Here is a 21343-nt window from a genome sequence, read left to right as displayed (position 1 = left end):
AGTATTTTTGACTGTCCCCATGCTATGCCATGGATTTGTGCTGCTGCCTTATTAGTGATGTATGCTTTGGAAATAGTGTCCTGTTGACTGTGATACATGGGGAAAAATGTTGTTGACACATTAAACAGCCCACAAGCAATAGAGTGTGGGTTGTTCTTGCAGAAAAAAAAAAAACGTGCAGGGAGCTGCACTAAATATGGCATTTTTATTTTTTAAATGCACTGAACTGAGTGGTTATAGTTTGGCAATGGTACAACAGAATGAAACATCTGTGTGTGATAAGATAGCACAAAGATTTAATGGGTTGTGAGTTCTCTTGAAAGATCGCACATTACAAGAAAAAAAAAGACGCTTTGACATTTTGCAAAATTACATGGAGTAGAAAAATGACAAGAAAAGTGCCGCTTTTGAAAACAAGAGTCTTGCTGTGTGTGCAGAGCTTGTGCCTTGAAGCTGTCTTGGGCGAGGTGCGTGAAGGCAAACAAAAGCAGAAACAGTACAAGAAAGAGTTAATCTGGATGAATTGTCTGAAACGAGTGAAGCCGCCACAGTATAAGAGTTATAGGCAAAAGAGATAAGCTGCGTGCTAATGGCGCTGCCAGGTGCACACGAAAGATAAACATGCCTGCATTCCTGAGGAAGGGGGAGCAAAAACAGAGAGCTGTTCAAAAAGTAAAGAATTTGCCCAGTAAACTGTGGTACGGAGCAAAGGCTTCATGCAGGATGGCAGACGGGCACATCACATCTGAACATTTACCTATGCATCTGTGAATGGGCCAAGAAAAGACAGCTGCCCATTCCAACAGACATTACTGTGCAAACCGCATTCCCATGTGATGTGATGTGAAGTGAAGTAAAACGCTATTGCTGTGCAAGCTGCATTCCAATGCTCCATGTGATGTGAACTGAAGTAAAGCGCTGTGCACTGGAGAAGAAACCTCTAGGCGCTTTGAGAAGAGAAAATACACATCTGGCAAACTGCAAGCTACATTGCCAGGGATGGAGTAACTGACAAAGACATTATGGCATTCCAGATGGAAGCAAAACTGACAAAAAGTGCTTAGCCGTTTTGCAAGAGACAACATGCAGAGCGGGGCTTTGAAGTACAACATGAACACTGCACATTAGCCATGATCCAGAAGCCACACGGCTTAGTGCAAGAATGAATGATTTGTTGAAGCAACAAAAGAAACTGGCTTAGACTATCGCACTCAAAGGGGTGGTTCAAAAACAGCAAACGCCCTTTGAAAAAATGACAAGTGAAAAAACCAGAGGCTTGAAAAGACACTGCTAAGAAAAGAAAGATAAATAAACAAAGCTGCTCGTACAACTGCAAGCGGTATTGGACTGAAAGACTTTACCTTTGAAAAATGGAGTGATGCCAGCAGGGCAACCTAAACCAAGATCATGGGACACTGGAAGCAAGTTGGCGCCTGGCATTTGTGATCGCTTTGGTGAAAAAAGAAAAGCATTGTGCGACCTGGGTACTTACTATATGGCTTTGTAAAAGCACAGATCAGTCTGAGGTACCATTGACCAGCTATGATTGCATTGCACAAATGAGTTTGTGATTAGGCAGTTACACCCCGTATGGTTGAGTGTAAATAAGCCCCCAGAAACATGCAGAAAGGTGATAAATAATTGCAGTAGCAATGACAAAGTGTGTAGTTACCTGATGAGACTTTTTGAAGATGGGGGTGGTATTATGGGAAGGGGTGGATAACGCTGATATTGAAGTTTTGATGAAATCCTAACATTTCTGTTTGTATTTTGCCTAGGCAAAGCACAACAAGACATTTTACAATATCAGGAAGCTAATATGCAGTTTGTGGGTGACACTGATCAAAGAAGGGTCAGACGCATTCTCAGAGAAAGCGAGCCACCGCGACATGCTATTTCAACCTTAACGTGCCCTGCACCGCACTCAATGCTGTAACCTGCGAATAGTGTCCAACAGAGTAATAACTTTTGCTGAACTGGCACGATGCAGACTTGGCTAATTATCAAGTATTTGATGCTACACATTTAAATGACATGTTTTGCCCTTTCTTGTTTAAAGGACTATGGACAATGAATTATGGACTGTAACATCAGGCACCACATACAGCTGTGTGACACAGCAATTGAATGCTAACACATTGAAAAATGGTTTTTAAATGCACTGTTGAGATGAATCTGAAAAAACCAAATGGTTTTACTCTTCCAACTGAATGGCTTTAACCAGAGATGTTTTGTTTTTTGAAAAAAAAAAAATATTCTACATTGCACGTAGGCAGGAGAATGATTTATGAACTGTTGGGGCAGCAGAATTATGCAAGCAGGAGCGTAATTTATTTTGAGATAAGATGAGTGCGCACATCAAAGTCACCTGTGCGTAGGTTAAGATTCTTAATTGAAGTAATGCTGCCAAGTGTATGAGCTATAATTTGAAATGGTAATCTTTGAAACACTGGATACTTTTACAGCCAGCTTAAGGCAGGTAAATGAAACCATGACTGACTTGATGTTTGATTTTATGACACAGAGTGTGACACGGTTTTTTTGTTAAACCAACCAGTTTCATGTTTTTGTGGGGACAGCTGTCTCCAGCACACTAATGCAAAGAGTCACCTTTTGATTGTACACATTTGGAATAATTCTTTGGAAAAGCGCTGCAAATGAGTATCCACATGGAATTGCTAGAGTACTGGCCTGGCACATTGTCAGGCATCTTTTGTCACTGAATGGATACCATTTGTTTAATTTGTCTAATGTGATGTTTTTCTGACCAAGAACTGCAGCGAGTGTTCTCGCCAAGATTTAATGAACTATAACTTGACTAAATGAATTTTTTCCATGGTGTGATGAAACAGCCACTGCCGGATAGTAGTATGGTGTTTGTGGCTAAAGTTAATATTGTATATGGTAGATATCCCACTTGAAGAAGGGTATTCTCCAAGTCACAGAAGGTAGACACTGTGAACCTGTTAGATTTTCCAGTAGTAAGACAACATGTAAATTGTAGACTGGTAATGCACACCTTCATTATTACAGTGCTACACTTAGACATAGATTTATCATGAGGCAATGTTTCCTTAGTACTACCAAGCTGCTACAAATGGAGTCCATTTCTATGGCCCATCACTAGAGTGCGCGTAGCTAGGGAGCTAGATTCATTAATTGCAGGAGCTTTATATGCTTGTGACATAGAAACTGTGCACAATAAGCTAGCCACTATGGGTTCTGATGCCAGCTCTGCTATAGAACTTCTGGCCTAGTGGGGCCCATTGATATGCCCAGCACTGCTACAAGTATTGACAGCCAATTGAAGATGACAGAATTTTAGACATGTAGACATTTTTGTCTGCCATAGGGCAGGTCAACAAGACTGCTAAATACACACAATGCATTGTATGGCAAACATTGTTAAATCAGCAGGTGTTGGCTTTTTACTGGGTGGGGGCGACCATCCTCCACACACTGGCACGCAGAGCTACAGTTACCAGCATACATATGGATTGAATTGCTTGCTTTTTGATTGCATGAATAACACATGCCATGCTTTGATGTAAATTAGTAGAATTGTTTTTATTTAGACAACCTGGTGCTCATGGGTTCACCTTGTTCACGAAATTAGATGGTTTCTGGTTGGGTTCCACCTACCTGGGGGAAGTGTCTAGTCACACAGCCCATAGTCACGCTTGAATGCCCTGGGATCAGGGGGAGGGTAGGCCCTTAGGGTGAAAGGCTGCCAGGTTTTAGAATTGGTAACAATACATAAATGCAATAGTGCATTGTAGATTAGACTACACTGGATTGCCTTGACATTTTAACTGCATGCTGCTTTTTAACTGACAATCAGTTATACAAAATTGATTTAGGTATTTTTGTGTAGGCCAGGTTTTGGCTAGAGTAAATGTCCATGTTCACTTGGCGTAGGTATTTTTGTGTAGGCCAGGTTTTGGCAAGGGTATATGTCACTGTTCACTTTGTGTACATTTTTGTTTAGGTAGTGTTTTACCTTGCATGCCACGCTAACTAACCGCTATAAGATAGTTTGCTTAAACCTCTTGCAAAGCCCCAAGGTCTTTATCACTGCACTAAATACTATATTGATAGGTATTAGTCAGCATTTGTCGCACAAACGTTGAATAGGGGTGGAATGTAGTGATACACGAAATTGCAACCTTGCCAATCAGGGCTTTAGATGACAGCATTAGCCGCTGAAAGCCAATAGTGTATTCAAAGTATGTGCTAAAAATGCTGACAGTAGTCTGTTGTAGCACTTCCATTATGCAGTAGTGAGCTACAAGGAATATGCAGGCCTAGTATGAAATAGGTCACATTGTTGATAGACAGGCAGGGAGGGCCCCCAGCTATGTAGCTAATAGGTTTTTGGAGTGTTTGGAACATCATGGCACCTATATAGCGCTTAGATAGCCAGTCTTAAGCGCTATAAACACTAAGCTATGAGTGCATGCCTTTTAGAGCTTGCAGATGGGGTTAATACATCCCTGCTTCCCTTAGAATATTCAGCCTCACTAACGTTAGCCCTGGCTCCAAGCTAATCTTCCTTTTCTCTGGGAAGGTACTGATAAGACATTCCTCAGCCAGCGCAGATGGGAACAAGGGAGGGGGTAGGAGCGAGCAGGGAGCATCTCAGAGAGAGCTGGGTTTTTTCCATGAGCCAGTTGCACAGGGAAAGTTCTGGAACTGTGCGTCATGGTGACTGACAGCAAGAGGTTATAAAATATCCATGCACACATGGATCAGGGGGAGATCGCCTGTGGACTTGATTCGTGTACAGTCAGGTGCCCGGGATTGGCTCTCACGGTGTCCTCCAGCCTTGTTTTTCTATGAGAAACCCAGGTCTCCCAGGGCTGAGATTAAGGGACGTAAGACTGTGTTTCTCTATGTTTCTCTATATTTCTCTATGTTTCTCTATGTTTATCTAAGTTCCATGTTTCACTATATTTTGCATTGCTCTTTGTTTTATGCTTTGTAATATTCTCTAACTTGAATCCCAAATGTATATGAAATTCACTGCTTAGAATAAATATGCTTTATCTTTGAGGGTGTCATTTGTCACTAGCATGAGATCACTGCTCAGCACAATAGAACCTGTATTTTGGGCTGAATTGGGTATTTTTGCTCTCAAAGGGCTGGCCCCGAGGAAGATTTTGCCCAATATCAAGACACATCCCTGGCTATACTACGAAGAGAAGATTTTTATTGCATTGACAGTTAATGACAACATTTACCTACCCCATTGCTAATACTTCTAGAAACTAGTGATCATTCATTACTAATGCATATTAAATATAATTTACAGGCGATCCACGCCAGTAGAAAAGCTGAACATTGACGCAAATAGATGACGTTTGCATTATCTCACAACGAAATTGAGCATCTTGTAAAGAAGCACTTTGCTTTGCACAACAAGGGCTTGTAATAACTTGTGAAACAGTGCTATAGAAAAGACAGTTGAATTATCCAAAGACTTTTGAATTAATTTTGCTCCTGAAGAAGAGAGATATAGTCTCTCGAAACGCATAGACCTCTGTATTTAATTGTTTAATTTCTCTTTTTTTGACTTACTTTGGAACTCCATGAGATTGATTGATTTTTGAATTCTATGAAATGTGAATGCACTAAATAAATGTCTTATGTGAATTACTAGAATCGTGTTATTATGTAATATGTAAAACATACACGTATAAATCTATTTTACGAAACTCTGCATCCATAAACAACTAAGATACTTAAAAGAACTTTGTTATCAAATTTGATTGGACATTTTTTCCATTATTCACAGGTGTGCAGGGGCGGAAGTTTCCATTGCTTATGGTCACTCTATTGTATTTATTATTGTGTTGACTTCTGATACCAGAGTCATTTATTTTCTCCCCCGCACCCTTTACTTTGTTAAGATTCAACGAGCCCTAGGAGTTCAACACGAGGAAATATCGTAACCACTATCCATCAACACAGGGTGTGCTTTCTCTTAATTTTGTGTAACTATGTTAAAATAACTTCTCGGTTCAGAATAGTCGTGCAGTATCATCTAGAAGTGCTATTGGATCATGGTATGCAATCAATCCACTCTCTAAAAGCAAGGGAGGCTGAAATGCTGGAGGGCTGGCAGTGGCTGGATTGAACCTACTAAAGGCTCCCCGGAAATGATACGTAATGATCATGGGATTTTTCAGTGTGTTAGAGTGATCATTGGTGCTAAAAACGCGCACTATGGTATTGTGAATTTTTATAACAACGAATTCTGGTAGAGGTTCTTATCTAAATGTGTTTTATGAGTCAATGCAAGCTTCGATGGCGATAATGCCTCCAACTACTATTTGGATAATTGCCAGCGATTTTAATGTTCGAATGAGTGAAGGTCCGGGGGATGACCTATATGATGCTGAGTGCGATCAAGCATTTGGTGTGGACAAACCAATCCTAGTATATAAACGATCAGAAAAAAAGGGAAGTATTTAAGTTTATGGTTGGTCCAGCATGGTCTTTGAGCAGTAAATGGCCACACTCCATCAGATCAACCAGGGAGAAAAACCTTTTTGGTCATCTCGGTACGAGTCTGATAGATTAGATTGTATTTCCTGTGTCCTGTTGGAAAAACCTTATAGATTTCCGCATTGATGAGAGGTTAGAAAGTTATAATTTTCCACTCATGCTCACTTTTAAAACATCCCTTAATCGTGCGTTTACTTCTCACAATGAAACCTGTAAGATATTTGGTCTTATTGGGGTTCATTTGGGGTTTGGCAGTATTTTCTTACCTTAAAAATGTTCGCGGTAAATTAGTCTTGCATTTGGTGTCATGATGCCTACCCCCGGGGACCCAGACCACGTCCAGCAACCCCAGAAGCAGGCATCAAGTTATCCTAAGCAAGCCCAACAACCCCTGCTAGGGGCTATTTGGGTCCAATCCTGGCACCTGTGGCGCCAGGCTCATATGGAGAGTCAGTCTTGGCGCCGTAGGCGCCAGGCTCATAGATTAAAACTTACCTGATGCAGACCATGCTGCAAACTTACCTGATGCAGACCATGCTGCAAGAGCTCCAAGCCAAAAGAGGCTTGGAAGGGACTACTTTACTTAGGGACTATTTTTCACTCGGGCGGGGCTGGGGAGGAATATTTACCTGGGACTACTTTGGGGGCTATTTAAACCACGCCCGAAGAGCAGCACACGCTTCGCGTTATTCTGCATCCAGCAGCGTAACGCTCACCGTGCCTGCAAGTCTGCATCCAGCCTTCTGCCACGCCCGCCTCGAGTTTGGAGCTCCTAGAAAAAGGGAGAAAGAAGGAGAAAAGGTTAGAACAAGAGCAATAGCTTTAATCCTTACCTGAAATCCCGATCCATCGTGCCTTCGAGCTGTAAGAAGAAAGTTATTTTATGCGCGTCGCCTCACCTGCTGCAGCGCCGCGCCGAACTCACCAGTCTTCGCAGCATCTTGCCATTCCACCGCATCCTCCTGCATGTTCCCGCCGTACTCTGGCACCTAAGGAGAAGACAAGAACAGCAAGGGGAGCTGAGGGAATACACAGAGGAATATTAGTTACCCCCCCATAGACTTACCTGATTTTACCACCGGGGGTACTATTCCTCTTCATGGGTTGACGCAGCTTCCACTGCTTCTTCGCCAAACCCCGGCCCCTAAGGGGAAATAAAAGGACAGCAAGGTGAAACAAAGGGACTAACAAGGGGAACTCTCCTCACCACAATAGACTTACCTGATTTTACCGCCGGAGGTATTATTCCCCAAGACTTCATGCTTTCTCTCAGTGCCTGAATAAGGGAGAAAGCAACAGGTTACATATTGACTTTATTTTATCGAACTGTGTTGGAAAATACAAATCCTTACCAGAATACTACCGGTTGCCACGAGGAACTCTTCATTAGGGTCAAGCTGCAACCTGCAAGGAATCGGACAAGAGTGAAAGTCGGGCATTTGAACTCTTACGAACTTTATACTTATGGCATCTTGCCGGGAATCTCAGAGTCAATATTGTTCTGGAACTCACCAATTCCTTCGAGCCAGTGAAGCAACTGGTTATCAACGCACCCCTGCGCTCAATGCAGGATGGAGAGCTCATCTTTTCAAACCATCAGGTGAGACTATAAGAGGGGACAACAAAGGCGATCTGTGGGGAGAACAGCGGCAGTGGGGGGATTTACGCTCAGCTCCACGGGTGGTTAATTCCCTTTCTCCATTTGCAGAAGAATATTCCTACGGGCCAAGCAAACGAAGCTAGGTGGGCCAGTCCATTCCGTAATCTCGGCCCTACGTGTCACATTGGTGGAGACCGCAGCTGTACAGTTCCGATCAACGCCTCTTTGGGAGCCAGGTGAGCGTAACATTTGGATTGGGTATTTGGTGAAGAGCATAGCTTTCTTCCTTATATTATAACTCCATCATAAAACAACACCTTCCTTTCTATTATAATACCTCCCAGTGATCTATACAGAGCCTTGGACCTATGCAGTGTTATAACCCAATAATTGTATTCATAGCACCATCTACAGTTCATGGCTGATATCAGTGGCTTATCTATATCCAGTGATCTATGTGTCTTAGGTATTACTTGCTCATGGACGTCCAGTAATCTATATATATATATATCATAAAGTATCACTGGCTTATTTACATCCAGTAATCATTGCCTTTCCCATCATCATGCAAGGAAAGCACACACACACACACACACACACACACTCCCCCCTGCTTTATCAGTTACTTGGCTTGCATTGGTAAATTGGCAAATGCACTACTGCACTTAATATGAGCCTCCCCTTTAGACCTTGTCTATTAAATATAATTAATAGAATCACGAATGACACCAACTCTCATTTGTTTTCATAGGTATTCATTATATTAAATTACATATACATGTCATCAAGTCTTACCATGGTTATTTACAGCAAGCTCTGGAATACAAAGAGAAAACAAAGCAGAACAAGCAGGTCTATTTGCAACGTGGATTTATGTTACCACATTCTGACACTGACAAAAATAACATGAAGTGATTTTCTAGCCTTTCTACACTATGATAAAATTGTAACCATACATACAACGTTCAAAAGATCCTCACTTGGGACAAAGCTTACCAAAATTAGCCATGCTTTGAAGTTCTTAGCACAACCTTGCTCCACTCGCAAAGGCAGGCCCAGTCAGTGCAGAATGCTCTGTAAATCTTGTGTGTGTAGGGAGCGCCGGCGATATATCTTCTCTAGCCAGCGCTCTGTACCCCTTGGAACTCCGTCTGTCTTCACAGCCTAGTCTCCACTAACTCCTCTCTACAAGTTTTTCCATTAGCAAAACTCGGAGCCTTCCCACTTTATTTACGTGGCATGTCTGCCTATAATTCTCCCCCAATAAGGTCGACAAGAATTCATACTGTATCAAACCTCATGTTCCAAGCAATGAGAGTTTCAGAACAGAATAATTGCACCTCTTTGGTTTTCTGCTGCCTCTTCCCTCTGCTCTCCACAAGCTAATACAGAAGAAAAAGTAAAAATGTCAGTGTGCATTTAAAATGCATTTCAGTAGTGTCACCAAAACATGTATTTTCACATCATTTTGCACATGAGACTACATTATAATGTTATGGAGGTTAGAGTTAGTATTTAGCAATGTTAATTAAGTTATCCAGTTAGTCAGTTATATGATTAATGTAGTCTCCATGTATAATGCATCACAGAGAAAACAAACAAATGGTGCACTTCATTGTTTGGCCTGGCAGTTTCAAGTTGGGCTTGGCTGTGTTATAAATTCTGCATTTTGCATACTACCACTCGGGCTAGATTATACTGGCTAAATAAAAATTCTATACTGCTGCTGGCAACAAAATGCCACCACATTTTGCAATAATTGCAATAAAAATGCCATCACATTTAGTAAAGCGCTATATATTCTTATAAAGCTCTATATATATTCTTACATATTGGTCATCTCGGTACGAGTCTGATAGATTACATTGTATTTCCTGACATAGGAAACATTATAGATGTCCACATTGATGAGATGTTAGAAAGTTATCATTTTCGCTTATGCCCACTTTTAAAACATCCCTTAATCGTGCTTTTACTTCTCATAATGAAACCCCAGAAAAGCCTGGAGGGTATGTTTGCTCTACCCACTGCACATTACGCTGGAACCGTGATAATGCATCCCTCTTATTTGAGCAAGTAATAACAGAACAAATAAGCATCTTACTGAAAAATGTTAATCTTGTGCTGTCTACCCCCAGCAGCACTAAGGCACTCTATGAGGACATGGAAGAATTTGTGTACGCCCTGACTGGACATTTTGAGGCCAAAATAAGGGCTAGCGGAAACTGCGTATAAAAGGCTGGTCCAACACCAAATGCAGCCTACTAGAAAATAAGCTCTTAACTGCTTTGAAAGCAAAACCCATCGACACTAGGGCTTTTGGAAAAAGAAGATCGGAATACAAACAAGCCATTAAAAATAGAAAATAGACTTAGTTTGAAGCTACCTGGAATGAGCACTTGGAAGCATTCTGAGCTAAAAACGGGAGAACATTCTGGACAATCGTGAAGTCAGGCCCACCTTACTCTGGCTCAGAGCAGGTAGTGTCCTGTACCCTCCTGGCAGATGGTTGGGAGCCTAATTTCTCTGGACCGTACTCAGACAGGTTATTGCCATCGCCTATGGTTCATCCTCTGGTACCATTTCCCCATGAGAGTACTTCTCCCATTGACTCTTTGGCTGGGAGGTAGACAAACTTTAACATGAGTTTTGGATGGTAATATGTATTGAAGTCAATCAAAGCACAAAGGGCAGGTAAAGCCCGGGGCCTGATAGCTTACCTGCAGATCTTTTCAAATATGAGCCACTTTTCTGGTCGGTGATCTTCTTCTATATTTTTTTGTTTTTGTTTATCCAAGCTTTTATTTGCAGTATATCACAAATCTCCTATCAACATCAACATGAACATTGTCAGCATTAACAGATACAACATCATGATATCCTTAAATGGTTCAGCACCCTTTAATATTCCAACTTTCTAATTCCATTTTGCTCCCTTAATTCCTTATTGTCTTTATAATTCCCCCCTGCCTCCCCGCAGGTCTAATCCCTCTTCCCTCTCCTGACTCTCCAGAACCTCCTTCTCTGGCAAAATGCTACGTACCTCTACTTTCTTGGGGATATGTAAAAGATTACTATCTCGAAGGGCATACATTATGAAAGGCAACCATATCCTATTCTATTAAATCGCCTAGCTGTGCCTTTGACTATTGCTGTCATCTTCTCCATACTGAGAGCTCCCAAACGTTATAGTACCATTGTAAGTCTGATGCATCACTCGAACATATCATAAGGATAGCACGTAGCAGGTATGCCTTCCCTTGGAGTCTTGTTTCCTCATCACAAGGTATGTTCAGTAGTGCCAGTGCCATGTCTAACTCAAAAGGGAATCCAAAGATCTCAATTAGCCTTGATTTAATCTCCTGCCAAAAATGTGTGAGTTGTGGGCATCCGAACAACATATGACCCACTGTTCCCTCCATTCCGCAGCCTCTCCAACACAGAGGTGAGTTCTCCGCATATATTTTATGCAGCCTCTCAGGCTTATAATGCCATCTGTTTATTATTTTATATTGTTATTTTATATTGTAGTTCTTTGTTCTGAACGCTCTTATAATTCTTAAAAGCTGCTCCCTCTGCGCTGTTCCACTCTTCATCTGTGAACACCCCGTCCGTATCCCTTTGCTATTTTACTTGTGAACCTATTGCATTTCACTCCCCAGTGTCCATTACAATTCATACATGGCCGAGAGAAAGCCTTTGTTCGGTTCACTATTCGTAAACAGCATTTAACTTGGCGTTTATGACCTTGTGACTCCCTCTGCTATCACCTGTGATGTGGCCAAATGCATGATCTGGTGATATGTATACACGTCTTCTTCTTGCAGATAAAATTCCCTGGAACATTTCCTAAACAATTGAAACCTCTGCCCTTCATACAGGTCCCGAAGCTCCCTCAGTCCCCCTGTTATCCATCTATGGAACCTTTTGTAGTCCTTTCCTGGGGGATAGGATGGGTTCCCAAATATCAGGGTGTTCGTGGATGGCCACGGTGCTAAAAAAAACCTTTGTTCATCCTATCCCGGACTTCCAGTCTACAACTAGTGATGAGGTTTCCCCTTAGCGCTATCGGTCTGTCCACTTTTCTTATCCAGGGTATCTTCCAAGTATGCTCACCTGCTACGGCCTAATCCCTCTGAATCCAGCTCTTCTCTTCGGCTCCTGCATGCCATTCTGCTATTGTTCTTAGCTGTGTGGCTTGGAAATAGTTCAGTATGTTCGAGCATCCCACTCCCCTCATCTGCTTAGTGTGGTTCAGTACAATCTTATTGATTCTCGGAATCTTTCCTTTCCATATAAAGTTCAAGATGTCCTTCCGAACACTTTACAGGACCGAACACTTTACAGGAACGAAGCCGATACTAGGATTGGTGGCGCCTGGAAAATATACATTATTCTGGGAAGCACATTCATCTTTATGACGGTTATTCTCCCCAGCCATGACACATAAAGAGTCTTCAAGCGTGCAAGGTCCCCTATGATCTGGCTTATCATAAGTAGGGTTATTTGCCTTATATATCTGTTATAGCCTTGGTGTTATGTTCACTTCCAGATATTTACTAGATGTTATAGCCCATCGAAAGGGTGTCTATCTCTTAATTTTAATAGATTCCTCCCCCTCAATTGACAGGTTCAGAATTTTTGATTGTGTGGTATTCACCTTAAAGCCCCCAACACCTGGTGAAAGTTGATATCTTCTGCCTTGTACCCTTAAGCAATCTGCTCGGGTCTGCTACATTCAGTAGAACATCATCTGCAAATAGGCATATCTTATGGTCTCTGCCGGCCCACCTGATTCCTTGTATATCTTGTCTCTCCTTTATTTTTTGGGCGAAAGGTTCCATCACCATTGCAAATAACATTGGTGACAGTGGGCATCCCTGCTTGGTTTCTCTATTTATTGCAAATGTTGCAGTCAGTCTTCCATTCATCTTTATACTTGCCTCGGGCGATCTGTAGTTTGCATGTATCACCTTGGAGAAGATTGGCCCTATCCCCATCATTTGCAGTTCTTTAAATAAGAAAGTCCATATTGGTCTTGTGATATTAAAGCAGGTATTACCCCTTCCAGGCTCGCCGCCAGCACCCTCATATACAATTTCACATACACGTTAATTTGAGCTATCAGCCCATAAGAGGAGGTCAGCTGGAGATTCTTCCCCAACTTCAGTATGCGAGTAATATGGGCCATGTCCATCAATGGTTATTTTGTACCTTTCAATCTTAAGTCATTAAACAGCTCTGCTAGATAAGGGCTTAATTGTGCGCTGAACCTTTTGTAGAATGCTGCTGTGAACCGTCGGCCGCTGGGCGTTTCTGCACCTTTAGCCTATATATTGCTCGCCTTACTTCCTCTCATGTTATCGGCAATTCAGCAGATTCTGACTGTCCCTTTCTCCAACTTTGACCCCTTCCTGTTTGCTAGACACTCATTTTGCTCTCCTTAGTTGCATGGCTTCTATCTGTAGAATGCCTCAAAGAAGTCCCTCATTACTTTCCTTTTGACGCCCTTCTGATGTAACCAGGCGTTCCCTCGAGCTCTTCAGCTATTTAATAAAGGACTTGTGTTCCTTAGTTTGAGCTGCCTCGCTAACACTGTTCCTGTCTTATTGCTATGTTCATAGAAGACAGACCTGCTTGTTTCTCAGCAAGGCACTCTCCACTGATCTATTTACTAGCTTCTTCAGACTCCCACTAGCATGTGCTAGCTTTCTAGTTATTTTGCGTGAACCCAACTCCTTATGTAATGTTTCCAGTTGCCAGATTTTCCTCTCCAACTCCCTTTCCTCTGTCCCCGTTCCTCCCTTAGCTCCTTTTCCAACCCATTTAGGGATTGTCAAATATGTGCCTTAAACCCATCCCATTGCGCTCCTTCCTCCACTTCTTGGCCTTCCCTTGCACCCTAATACTTGACAATCTCTGCTTCTATCAGGTTACTTGTCCCTTTATCTCTAAGTAGGTATTCTTCTAGTCTCCTTCCCTGCTTATTCGGTCTCACTCTTTCTCCCTCCCACTTTATATAAATCGGAGCATGGTCTGATAAAACAATTGCTCCTATATTGGCATTCTGCAATGCTTTCACCACTTTATGTGACACCAAAATAAGATCAATTCTGGGGTAGGTTCTATGCACCTGTGAGTAAAACGTATAATCTATTTTCTGAGGGTGAAGGTACCTCCAAGCATCTAGAACTCCTAGCTCCCCAATTCTGGTTTTCAGCAAATCAGATGTAGCTCCCATGCTGTGCCTTCACCCTCCTCCCCATCTATCCTTCTGCGGTCACCCACCAAGTTGAAATCCTCATAAATCACCCATTCTCGTTCCCCAAAGTTCTCTATATGTCTCAGGAATTTTGTTATAAAGCTTTCGTGACCTTGGTTAGTTACATACAATGAAGATATCATGTACATCTGGCTTCCCAATTTCCCTTTACAACCATGTATCTACCTTCTGAATTCCTTACTACAGCACTCTCTTCCAGTTTTACTGACTTATGTACCTGGATCTCAACTCCTACCTGCTTTGTCGTGCATGTGTTTGGTACTGTACTGGATACTCCTTGTTCAACAATCTCCTTGTGTCTTCCCTTTTCAGATGAGTCTCCTGTAAGCAAACTATCTGCACCTCCTGATTACGGGGAGCCGTCTGGGCACTCATCCTCTTATGCGGGGCATTCAATCCTCTGACATTCAAAATTCCAACCTAATCATTGCCCTTTCAGATTTTTCCCCTTCCTTGACCCTATCCTGCAATTTTCCATCCACCCTTTACCCTTCTCCTGGTATTACATACCTGTGTACATAAACAATTCCCTCCCCTTTTAAAAGACCTGCCCCCCAAGTTTTAATGCTTGTAGTCCCTGGAAACCACATCCAGGTTGTTGATGTGTTCCCACCCTCCAGCTTTGTTTTGGAAATCTATCCTCCGCAGCGTGTTTTCCCAATTGATGCACAAAGACCATCCATCTCTGGATTGGGAGAAACACCCTTAGCACTAACGAATGCTATCAGTGAATCGACCCCAAAAAAATCAGCTCTTAAGGGACACTCTGATCACAAACCTTAATTATACTCTTACCGCTACAACAATGAAGAGCACTATTGGAGATCACTTCCCAGTGGGCGGCAGAGGTAAAACTATGGATCACCCTATTATACAACAAGAAGAAGAGTCAGGAGGCCCTGCTGTGTTCACACATCTCCTGATCGTCTTAACATTAACATCAACACGTGAATTGAAGGAAATGGGGAGGAGATTGACCGCCTGCCGTCAGACTCCTCATACAAACTTAATGCTATTTCAGCGGTGTGGGATGATATGGAGGATGCTAAAGATTTATCACCAAATCACCCACACTCAAACTCTGCCGCTCTACCATTGGAGGAGCCCCCCCCCCCCTGCTGGTGAAGGTCAAGGTTTAGGACCTCTGACAATAGTGGCCCTAAACTTTGTGCTGAGTTCCCTGGTCGAAGTTTTGAAAATATGAAATTAGAAGTGCAGCATCATGCAGGAATTTTACTTGAGATTACAAAAGAAATGGAAACAAATGAGTCTTCAACTTAAAATCAGCAGTCAGCGACTTAAAGGAGAACTTGAAGGTGGATCTCTGCGTTATGACAAATGCCCAAATGGAGAAAATAGATCAGCTAACTAACCAGTGGAATGGGGCAAAAGAACAACTGTTAATCTTGAATTCGAAGATGGGAGAGGGCACCATGGACTCAGTGCAAAGTAACTGCTCAAAGTGCAAGCAACTACCGCTGACTGATTGCCAGGAGAACAAAATTAATGATACACCACTTTCAATCTCAGTAATGGAGGAATTTATATGGCTAACACAAATTGCAGAGCAGGAGGAGATCCGAGGAACTGTAGATGAAAATGACACGGCAAATGGTTTGTTATGCCCAAAGGTTCATGGTCAGAAACGGCGTAAGAAAATGAATGGAAAGACAAGGAAACAGAGGAAAAAAACTAATGGATCTAACAGGAAAAGACAAATATTGGAAATCCATGAAGAAAACAAAGGAGTAAAAATAAATCGATCTGTTAACACCAATAGATTCATAAATAACCTGAAAGCAGTGAATACTGAAGAAAACAAGGAAGAAAAGACCAAAGGTCTTTATCCTAGACGGGGAAAAAGACAGAAAGAGAAGACAGAAGATAAAGCTATGACAAATGAGTCCCCAGGTAAAGGTAACAGTGTGGGGTCAATCTGAGTTACCCTTACCACCCAGGAAGATAGCACCAATCTTCTTGAATTTAAAACAAAACAGGAAATCAATGTCCCCAAATCGAAAATGTGCTCAAGTTCTTTTGAAAGCAAAACTCACTGCAAGGACTGAGGAGCCAAGGGCGAGGGGAGATCTGGTAAAAAAGAAAGTCCCATTACCTGCTATATGGAATATAGTGGGTTAGGACCTGCAAAATGTCATGGCTACTAAAAGTCGGAGGTCTGACAATTCGAATCAAAGGGAGGAAGATCGGAGAAATAAAAAATCGGTCAAGAGTATTTGTAGAAATAAAATCAATTCCTGACCTAAAATATGTCTCAACCTCCGATATAGAGCGGTTGAGCTTTCCTGATTGCTCAAATACAAATATAGCGCAACGGACTATGAAGTCAAGATTGGGAATGGAATATTTATGGGGGCAAATCTTCTGAAGATCTACGAATTAATGAAGTCGCTCGACCACAGCACAATCCCGAGAGATCATTAAGATCACCTCCCAATGTCTGGGAAATAGATCCAAATATACCCACAAACTACAGACCCATAATAACGGTCTCATTCCTGCTAAAGATCTTAGATAAAGTAGCTTATCTCCAAATACAAAAACATTTGGAAGATAACAACCTTCTCAGCCTGCACCAATCAGGCTTTAGACTCAGGCACGGAACAGAAACAGCCATTCTAGATCTGAAAATCCAAATGGACGAATCCAAAGACAATGGCAAACTGGCTATCCTGCTCCTACTGAACCTATCAGCAGCATTTGACCTTGTGGACCACCAGATCTTGAACAAACATCTATCCTCAGCAGCAGCATTCTCACCGAACGCTGCAAGCTGGTTCAACTCCTTCCTCACAAATGAAACAACCAGAGTTTTCAGCCCTACTGCAGCCGCCGAGCCTGCAGCAAACCACTGCGGAGTGCCCCAAGGCTCCTGTGTCTCTCCCACACTCTATAATATATTCAACAAGCTCATCTTTGACTGTCCTGACAACCTGGGTGTCACCTACACAAACTATGCAGATGACACCCAGGTCCTTATCACCCTCACTGGTTGCTATGAGAGAGACGCAGAAAAGCTGAACGAAATCTATCGTGAAATCCAAGCTTGGATGGCCACACACAGCCTCTGCTTAAACGACGACAAGACTGAGCTCTTGATTATCGGCAACCAAGCCTGCCTCAATAAATTCGACCTCAGGTACAACTCCTTCAACATTGATGGCAACATCATCAAAGTTGCCAAAGAAGTTAAAACCCTTGGGCCCTCATTACGACCTTGGCGGTAGCCATGCCGCTATTGGCGGCATGGCTGCCACGGAAATCGCGTCCGGGTCCACAGAATGAGGAATTACCGGGCCATTCCGAGTTCGGAAGGCCCGGTAATTCCTCCCTCCAAGGGCCCGGACCCGGTCCTTCCCCATTCCCATTTCAGCGCCGATGGGAATGGGAGAGGGAGCAAATAACAGGCCATTACGAGTTGGCCTGTTGTTTGCTCCCTCTTCCCCTCGCGGGACCCGGTAAGCACGCCTGGTTTTATCAGGCGTGCTTACCGTGTCCTGCGAGGGGACCTCGTAATGTGGCGGAACGGGTTTAACGGGTCCACATCCTTTTGCGGCACCCGTTAACCCGTTCTGCCAGGGTCGTAATGAGGCCCTTGGTGTGTATCTTGACTCCACCTTATCACTTAAAAAACAGATAAATGTCATAGCTTCCACCACTAAATACACCAATAAACTCAAACCTTTTCTGTCAGCAAACTGCTGCCTCACGCCTGCCAGGGCTTTAATCTTGTCCTAATTGGACTACTGCAACACCTTATTCTTAGGCTCCTCCAAATCCAATTTGAAAAGATTACAAGTTCTGCAGAACAAAGCCCTGCGATGCGCCCTGAACATAACTCGCTCAAGCCACATCTCTGCCACCAGACGTGATTCTAACTGGCACTCTCATCATTACACACATGTGCCTGACCAACACAGCTCCCCAATATCGGGCAGACATATTTTCAAGGCACCAATCCACCAGATCTGCCTACCAGCACTGCCTCACTGTACCGAAATTCAAATTGAAAACAGAAGGGGTCTCAAGCTTCCCAGTGCTGGCAGCCAAATACTGGAATGCCCTACCTACAGCTATCAGAGCTGAACCCTCTTTCTGGGCATTCAGATCCAAAGTAAATGTTTGGCTTTTCTCTTTACCATTTCGATCTTGCGCTAATACTCAGAATCTCCCTCAGAACCGTATTGCGTAATTATATGTCCATGCCTGCAGATCATTGCCACTATCACCCTGGCCACATGCAACTTGGTCCCAAGTACTGCCTAATACAATGGATAATGTATCTGTAACTATCATTACTATTACCTGCCAACTATAACTGTACCTGTAAACTGTCATTACTTTCTATCTGTAACTGTAACTATTTCATATGTATGTGTAAACTGTCTTTACTCTTTATCTGTAACTGTAACTATTTCATATGTACCCAAGCGCCCAGATAACTCAGGGTTAGGTGTGCTTTAAAAATAATAAGCTAAACTAACTAAACTAAACTAGATGGTTTTACCTTGTACCAGCAGAGGGCTGCCAGCTCTGGAAAGGGCCATCCAAGTGGCAGACTGCTAATTGCATGTAAAAATGACACTTTAAAATGTTCAAGTATGCTTTCAAATGAGATCCGGGGCATTCTGGCGGTCAGACTACAAGGTAGAGCCAACTTGATTGGTGCCCATTGAATAGTTGTTAACATATATTGGAATCCCGCCCTTTTCCCACTAATAGATTTTCAACAGAGAGTGTCATTACGAGATGAGCGGTAGCCATGGTGCTATTAGCACCCTGGCTGCCTCCCATACCGTGTCCGTATCCGGTCTTGTTCAATGGGGACTGGAGGGACCGGTAAGTCCCCATTGCACAAACCATTCCCCATTCCCATTTGAGCCCCCATGGGGCTCAATGGGAATGGGGAGGGCACTAATAACGGGCTTGCGACTAGCAAGCCCGTTATTAGCACCCTTGTCCCTTGGCGGGACCCGTAAAGGACGTGTGGTCAGACCACATGTTCTTTGAGGCTCCCGTTAAGGGACCTCAGAATTGGGCGGTAAGGGATTACCAGCACCGGTCTCCTTAACGGCACCCGGTATCTCTTACCGCCCAACTCGGAATGACCCCCAAAGTCTTTCTGAGTTATTGGTGGAGTTATCTTTAAAATTCCCCACAGATGATCTAATAATAATGGGGGATTTTAATTCTCAGTGCACCAAAACTAAATCTAGCACTGCCCTATATAAATATAAAAACAAAAATGGGCATCTCTGGTGCAATTTTATGCGGGAATGGGACCTCATGATGTTAAATGGCAACATCAAAGGTGATATTCCTAGTGCCCCTACTTGGCAAAGAGGAATGTCATTTTCGGCCATTGATTACATTTTTACATCAAAAACAGTTTTTGATAACTTTATCGAATTTAATGTCACTGAAGGTCATCCAAATGACCACTCTATTTTGGAAGTGACTCTGAGTCTTGACCACAATTTCGAGATACCCTGTTACACTCAAGATCTGTCTGTAAATAAAGCAGAAAATCGCCAAGTCACATTTGACAGGGGCGGTCAAACACTTACAACCAATTTAGATATCGCAATCGAAGACCTTTCTACTCAACAGCTAGCAACATACTGTGTTCCTAGAAGTTTTAAGGAATTTTTAGAGGAATTAAATCCCCCGAGTACTTGCCCCTCCAAACAATGCAAGAAACACAACCATTTTTTTGATGCATTAATTCAGGAGAGGAAAAGGTACCATAGAACTCAGAAGTCCATACTAAAAAACTGTAAAAGATGCAAAAGTCTTTGAAGAAAAGGTGAGAGCTTTAAGTAACTCTCATAGAAACTGGATGAGGTCTCATATGTTCATGATAAAACAAATGGGGGGAGGAGATGTTAAAAGCAATCTGTCTCAGGAACTCTAGAAACCTCTGGTCCATTGTTGGTTCAATGAAGTCCTCTAGCAACTATATGCAAGACTCCTTAATCAGGAGCAGACCTGGAGGGACCATTTCTCTAAAGTATATGGTCCATCAGAAACTCAAGAACCTAAAATAGAAGTCATCTCCAACTGGTATTTAAATTACACACTTGCAGACGTTGAAAATAAAAAATCATCAATATCTAGGGCTGAGGGACCAAACAGACTCAGCAATTCAATCCTGAAGACAATCCATTATCATCCCCATTTATAAAAAAGGGGACCGCTTGGTTGCATCCAATTATAGACCTATTTCTCTGCTTGATGCGGATGGTAAAATCTTTACAGGTCTTATATTGGGTGAGTTGGAGAAATGGGCAGACAGCAAAGGAATAGTACCCAAACAACAGACAGGTTTTAGGAGGAGATTATCGACCACATTGAATACCCTTATCCTTACTAGCCTTACTACCGAGTCTCTCCTAAAGGGCGAGCCACCTCTATTCGGAGCCTGGGTAGATCGTTCCCAGGCTTTCGATATTATCAATAGAAACCGGCTATGGCAAAAGCTAAAAAACTGGGACCTTCCAGACAATTTATTGTCTATTTTAATAGAATTACATCAGAGGTCCTCACTGAGAGTTAGAATGTCTACAACAGGGACCTTGTCCCACTCGGTTGCTATTGAGAGAGGAGTGCGCTAAGGATGTCTGATCACTTCTTTTCTCTTTATTCTTTACTTGGCAGATCTGTTTCAATGGTTGACGGAGATTGGTTTGGCTAGTCCCACAATTGGCAACATGAAAATAAATTGGTTAGCCTGTGTGGACAACATTGTAGTCCTAGATAACACACACGTTGGACAGCTGCATCTATTAACAGCTCTTTCTGAATATGCACAAATAAATGATCTGAAAATGAATCCAAATAAATCAAAAATAATCATATTCAAGCTCCGTTAAGAAAATTAAAAGCTTTCTCATGACAATTGGAGAAACTACCAATTTCTATATCCAAAGAAGTAA

General features: G+C 42.5%; 1 protein-coding gene across 2 annotated transcripts in view; it reads left to right on the top strand.

Annotated features, from left to right (window-relative positions):
- Positions 1–21343, top strand: part of LOC138580570 (uncharacterized) — a 257926-nt gene that overhangs the window by 193456 nt on the left and 43127 nt on the right. Inside the window, exon 4 of one of the 2 annotated variants that reach the window (XM_069651218.1) lies at positions 1779–5635. The exons of the other annotated variant lie outside the window; for it this stretch is intronic. Coding sequence (XP_069507319.1) covers positions 1779–1936 — 158 coding nt within the window. The 3' untranslated portion in view covers positions 1937–5635. Of the gene's footprint in view, positions 1–1778; positions 5636–21343 lie in introns of those variants that run through there. 2 annotated transcript variants of the gene reach the window in all.

The sequence above is a fragment of the Ambystoma mexicanum genome, chromosome 3p (genome assembly GCF_040938575.1).
Source record: "Ambystoma mexicanum isolate Mex_15411 chromosome 3p, UKY_AmexF1_1, whole genome shotgun sequence".
Classification (NCBI taxonomy): domain Eukaryota; kingdom Metazoa; phylum Chordata; class Amphibia; order Caudata; family Ambystomatidae; genus Ambystoma; species Ambystoma mexicanum.
The sequence above is the reverse complement of the archived record's forward strand: the minus strand, read 5'-3'. Positions and strand labels throughout refer to the sequence as shown.